Here is a 6,792-nt window from a genome sequence, read left to right as displayed (position 1 = left end):
ACCGGTTATCTTGATCGATCACAAAGTCCTTGTGGTAGAATGATGGGACCTTAGGCAGCGATGTCTTCATAATGTTTGGGTCAAAAGGAACTTGCACCAACCCGGACCTCATAGCCCGGACGTGCCATTGCTTGTATGTCTCAGGCCTCTCCACTCTTTCCCAACCTTCGCAAGCAATCACATTCAATGCCTCTCTCCCAAAGACCTCCATCTCAAGGAACATCCTCTCTTCGTCTTCTCGTGGCACAATTGTCTCAAGCATGTCGAAAATCGAGGAGAAATGAAATAGAGCCTCGCGAAACCGTGTCACGAAAAACGGTGCGTTGTATGCACCATTCACTATGCCAAAGACGAAAAGATCGGGATTGATCTTCCCGATCAAATTGAGAACAGTGTCTCTACAACTTTCTACTTTGACTGACTCATCATGTAAATTCTCAGCCCGGTACAGGCAATTAACAACAGTAATCTCATCCCTGTCGATATCAAGATCTTCAAGTTGAACTGCATCCCACTTCTTAGCAATTGCTTTATACTCAAATGGCACCCCAAATTGTTTGGCATACGCTGCTAACCTTTGACCAGTTTCTTCAACCCGCTGTGCTGGACGAAACCCGGGCTGTGGAAACTCAATCCCAGTGATCCTAACCTTCGGTGATCCATACATCGAAAACCGGTGAATAAGAGTTGGCCACTGGAAACCGTAAAGAATACCAAAATCAATAACATGAACCCGCTGAGAATTCCCAACAAGATCGCGTATCGTCTTATTAGTTATGAAATAAGAGAGCTTCCTAAAAGGACAACACGCAAGAAAAAGCTGGTGAGCCTTCAACACAGCTGCAGCAGATCTCGGTTTACTCACAATCCCTTTGTAAATCTGACTCCCAGTACCGGCTAACCTCGCCTCGAGACCATTAGCAAAACAATGAGCCAACCTCTGGTTCCCATCACCAAACGGCGTAGAATGCAGTCTAATCTGTTTCAACAACTGACCCGCACATCTACGATCATCAGCTGCAACAGCTTGAGCACAATGTATCAATAAACTTCTCAAATCGACAACTTCTTTTTTCCCATTTTGCCCTCCTCCTCCTCCTCTTCCACGTCCTCGTCCTCTCTCTCGTCTCTTCCCACCTTGAGCCACTGAAGCTTTCTTCTTCTCCACTCCTTTCTTCAAAACTTCACGCAACGCATCAAACTCCTTCATGCTCTCTTCTCCTGGTACATGAACCAAGATCTTATCAACAACATCTGACCTCAAAATATCCTCACCAAACACTGCAGGCAATTTACTACTCCTCTCTTCTTCCACACAAATCTCATCACGGCTAGAGTTTTTCCTTCCTTTGTTCATACAATTCTCCTCTCTGAAATTCACAATGTTTTGTTCAGGAAGAAACCTACTAGCTTCTTCAATCCCACTCCTAAACAACCAAACAGATTGATGACTCTCCCGATTCGAATCAGGATACAAACTCTTCTTCGACGATTCAACAATTCCATCTCCATAGATAGTAATCAAACCATTAGATTGTGGAACACTTAGAACCGAGGAAGGATTTCGAAAATCCAAAGTGAAACCACCACTCAAAGGCTTGATTCCACCGTTCCCGAAACCTATACAATCACCTCCAGTGTAGTTTCCTGGAACCACACGGTCAAGATTCTCGTCGTTTCTATCAGCGAAAGCTAAGTTTCGTTCTGGAGATGGAGGATACTTCTTACCAATAGCTTCGTATAACGATCTCTCAGCTGTTTCCAGATCCAGAGACTCTTGAAGCATGCAGACTTTATCATCCATGTCTTCCTCATTCAACATCTGACTAATGTATCCTAAAACAGCATCGGAGAAATCGAAATCATCAGCCGGATCTTCTTCTTCTTCTTCCCGAATAAAGACTGAATTCTGAGACGGAGCTACGACGGTGTTTCTATGATCGGAGGAGAGATTGTAATTGAAACCGTCGTATAGTGTCACCGGAGTGAAGCTATGCGAAGCGGATTGATCGGGTAAACCGGATAAACGGTTCCGGTTAACCGTACCTGAAATCCCGGTTAGACTTGGTTCAGTAATCATTTCTCGATTGAGAAATTATTAAGGAAGAAGAAGATGATTAAGGAAGAAGAAGAGGATGAGACGACGAGGTTTAGACTTTAGGGGGTGAAGAGGGGACCGAGGAGAGAGAGAGAGAAGAGGAATCGGAATAAATGCGTTTTTGATTTTTTGATTTTTAAAAAAATAATCAAATAAATAAGGTCTAGTCTACGAGGTAGGGAAAAGTAAATCACAGCCGTTGGATCATATGCGTTTTGTGGGGACCTGTCGTCGTCGTGCTTTATCATTTTTGACAATAGCTAAAATGTGCTTTTCTTATCGATTCGTTGATCGCCACGTGTCGTTATTACAGTAAGTAAAGCTTACTTAATTTTATTTTTTTGGGTTAGTGGCAAGTACACATTTAATGAGATTTATGATTCTTTAAACTAGTTAATTAAGTTTAGGGCCTATTTATTTAAGATAAATAGATAACGAGAGAGCCTCTGACCTTCCCCAAACAGCACAGTTGCTGTGAACTTCGTTTCCAACTTTACCATAGAATCATCTATTGCAATCTATTGCAATCTATTGCAGTAGTTCTAGATTTAGCCCATGCTATGTGTTCAGTATCAATAGATACCAGATTTTATACCCAACAAAAATTCATGCTAAGTGGAGTGCCATTCAAAATTAAAACGCTTTATGTTGTTCTATACAAAAATATTTTTATATTTATTGTTTGATTTTTTTTTTTCTCATTTTATTGTTTGATTAAAATCTTAAGATAGTAATGCTCGTGCAAACATTTTTCGACTTTCATTTTTTGCGTTTTAATAATACGATATCTATATGCTCACGTGAAAAGACCGGATAGATCAAAGTGTAGTAGTGTTATATAAGTCACGCATGTAAAGTCCTTATACACATTTTAGCATTGACCGCAACGAACTCTCGCAAATTGTCTGCATATGATTGTCTAATCTGTTGCATCGTTGGAGTGATATTTTAATTGTCTATGATCGACTCTTTGGATGCAAGTATTTATATATTTACTGATTTTCTCTATGTAAAATTTAATTTATACCAGTATTTTTTGCAGTCATTTTGGTGATAGATAGGTAAAAATGCTCCCGGGGTATTTGGATACCGACCCGTTTCCAAATTTTGGTCATAAAAAATTTGTTGGATCGGGTTATATTTAACCCAACTCATATACCGGATATTCCATATTTAAAAATTTAGATATTTAGAAAATTTGATTAAGATTTAGAATTATGATTCTCCTATCATCTTTGTTTGATTTATTTTTAACTGTTTTGAATCATCATATAATACATAAAATAAATATATATATATATATATATGCATATACTGTGATTCGAAATTTTAAAAACAGACATATATTATCCAATTGACGAAAATGTGTGTTCAACGTTTTACATCGATAAAAATATTTAGACAATGATTCAGAATCATATCATAAATAAGACCAACATTAATAAAATAAATGAGTCTTTTGGCTTGACGGATTTGGCGGGACGGATTTTTGAACCAACAATAATAAAAAGATTAAAATATCATTAATCCGCCGCTTTAATACGGATGAAATCCTTAATTTTTTTTCAATACCACCAATATTAGACATATCAAATCAGTCTCATTTAGAAAAGATTGTATAAAATCAAAATTGTCCCGTGGTATAATGCTACTTAATAACAATTGTAAACTATAAAATATAAATGTCTTTAAAAATTATACAATTTACAAACTTTTATCTATAATAAATAATTGTTAGTTTTTTTAAAATTACTACTTTTAGAAAACAAATTACAAGACGGGTTAAGAAATTACAGGACGGGTTATATGGTGGACGAGTTTGAATCAACATTTATAAAATTTTAAAATATCATTAACATGTTGCTTAAATACAGATTCAATCCTTAGTTTATTAAAATATAAATGTCTTAGAGAATGGTACAATTTATAAACTTTATATATAATACAAAATCATTAAATTTTAAAATCACTACTTTTAGAAAAGAAATCACGGGACGGGTTAAGAAATTATGGGACGGGTATATTTCGGAACGGATTTATATGGCGAGCGGGTTTGAATCAATATTTATAAAATTTTAAAATATCATTAACATGCTGTTTTAATACAAGTTAAATCATCAGTTTATTATTGTTCCGTGAACTCGTGATATACCGTTACTTGATAATAATTATAAACTATAAACCATAAATATTTTATAAGGAAATATAATTTATAAAATTTTATAAATACTAACTTTAAAAAATAAATCAACACCGCGGGTTAAAATCTAGTAGTTTCTTACAAAATTAGCTGTGCAACATCTCAATCTTTGTAGATATGAATCCCTCCATTTGTTGATTGCAAATATATGGCAAGCGACCACCAACTAACCTTACCGCATGGATTGCAAATGGAATTCTAGAGTTTGTGGTTTCCATTGATGCAAAAAAGGCAGCACCGACATCCACCCATATGCTGGTGGATAGTCAGAGAGACTTGATTCATCCCAGGTTGATTACATAGAGAGCATGATCTCAAAACTTATTAGCCCGTTTTGGTAAATAGATTTATAGTATTTTTGTGGAGAAAATTGCTATAATTTATGGTTGGCTTAAAGCTTTTTGAGTTGGAAAGCTATATAGAGAAAGATTCAAACATTTACATTTTTCTAGTCTGACCGTTATTTTGCTTCTCTAATCCATGTCTTTTTTATTCCCATATTCTTGCAAATGATTTGCTATACATTATGTGTGAATAGTTATATATTTTGAAGTAAATTTCTATTAACCGTTAAAATGACCGAAACAAATTTATTGGTTAAAATTAGTTAGATTAATGTATTTGTAGTTGTATAGCCATCTAAAACTATAAATGTCTCTTACTTTTTAGTTTCTAAATATCACGTTGTAGTCAACAAAAGCCAATTTGAGTTTTTTTTTTTTGGGAGTGTTTGGAATAGTGACTTTCAATTATTGTAAACAGTAAAACAGAACTACTCTAAAATCACCTTGGGAGCCTTAAACTTTATAATAATTCACATGGAACATAGAACTTGTGTAACAATTATATCACAGACACTCCACATGCTCATATAATACGATAACTCGAGAAGCATGTCATTCAACTTTTGCGGCCCTATGTGAATGTGACTATGTCATCCATTTAATACAACTTTTATTATTATTCAGAAAAATCATCAGTTAACAATATATATCTGCTGCAAAACTAATTTATTTGTTTCTATGTCGACCTTAGTCTAACCACATGCTCTTAGTGTGATGCTCGATTCGTTTGGTTCATTTATAAGATATGTTCACTAGAAAATATATAGGAAAACTTGATACATGTTTATAGGGAAAACGGTCTATTTCCCCACAAAAACTATCACATCATAATAGATAGAGCCCAAACTATAACCTCGTGCTAAATATCCATGAAAAAATACTTCGCATCCTAAATCTCTCCGAATTCAAAGTTCGAAATCGCAAAACCCATATATATTGGTTTGACTGGTTTATGACTTAAACCGATATCAAACCCACCTCAAACCAAGCAAACCCGAAATTGTAACCTTGTTACGTCACCAACATCGGAATTGTGACCGGAGAAGACGAAGAGAAACCACTGTCACGCCATCAAGATCGTCTCGCATCATCCCTAATCCTAAAAACCGGATCCCTAAATCTCCATCTCAACAGGTTCAAATAACAGCCGACGACTTCTTAAATGAATCTGAATTCTCTCTCTCTGTTAAGGAGAGATGATTTGCTCATGGTCGCCTTCGTCACCGGAGCCAAGCTACCGCCGTCTTCAAGTCCAAGCAAACATCAACCGCAATGGCCAAATCAGAGTTTGAGTTTCGTGAAGGCCAAATTGTAGATGGGTTTCTCATTATTGTCGTTAATTGTTCTTGATTTTGAGTATCAAGCTCTCATGTAAAGTGAATCGATTTTGTTTTGGGTGATGTCACAGATTGTAGAAGAAGTGCGAATCCAAAAGAAAAAAGAATTAAAAAATTGCTTGATTCTAAATTTGTCTAATCCAAAGATTAGATTTTGCTCTTGAAAACACAATTGCAGAGAAGTGCAAGTTGACACAAATTGCAGAGTGCAAAGCTTTTATAAAAACTCAATTCAAAGATTAGATTTTGTTAGATAAAACATTCACACCATAATTTGTAAAGCTTTCATGAATCGCTGTTTGAGAATAGCACTACAGTTTAACCAAATTTAAACATTAGATTTTGCAATTGTAATATTGAGAAATCTAATCTTTGAATTGAGTTGAATCAAATGGTAAAAATTCCATCGAGATATGAATCTCATCGTCACCAAAATCTCAACAATCAAAAAGTGAATCAGAATCAGAGGAGGAAATCAAATGAGAGTGGCCGGCCAAAATCCCACGGTAAAAGGAGGCGTTGTCGCTCCGGCCAAGCTCCGAAGAAAATATGGTGAACCAAAAAGAAATTGGTTTGGTTAAGAGATTTTGTTGTTGTAATTGGTTTACATCCGGTTTACTATAGTATTTAGGTGGTTAATAATTGTTTGGTAAACAATAAACCGAAATTAATGGGTGATGAGATTTCGAACTATGATTTCGGGGAGATATAAGTTTCGAACTTTGAATTCGGAGAGATTTAGGATGCGAATTATTTTTTCGGGGATATTTAGCATGAGGTTATAGTTTGGGCTCTATCTATTATGATGTGATA

The 6,792-nt window shown here is 35.6% G+C and overlaps 1 protein-coding gene across 1 annotated transcript in view; it reads right to left on the bottom strand.

Moving 5' to 3' along the window:
* The window catches only part of LOC9315757 (scarecrow-like protein 9), a 23,296-nt gene that overhangs the window by 397 nt on the left and 16,107 nt on the right, over positions 1 to 6,792 (bottom strand). The window contains exon 2 of the mRNA XM_002879644.2: positions 3 to 292. Within this exon, the coding sequence (XP_002879690.2) occupies positions 3 to 292 (290 nt within the window). The remainder of the gene's footprint in view (positions 1 to 2; positions 293 to 6,792) is intronic.

The sequence above is a fragment of the Arabidopsis lyrata genome (assembly GCF_000004255.2).
Source record: "Arabidopsis lyrata subsp. lyrata unplaced genomic scaffold ARALYscaffold_4, whole genome shotgun sequence".
Taxonomy (NCBI): domain Eukaryota; kingdom Viridiplantae; phylum Streptophyta; class Magnoliopsida; order Brassicales; family Brassicaceae; genus Arabidopsis; species Arabidopsis lyrata.
Note: the sequence above shows the minus strand (reverse complement) of the source record. Positions and strands in the feature narration are given on the sequence as shown.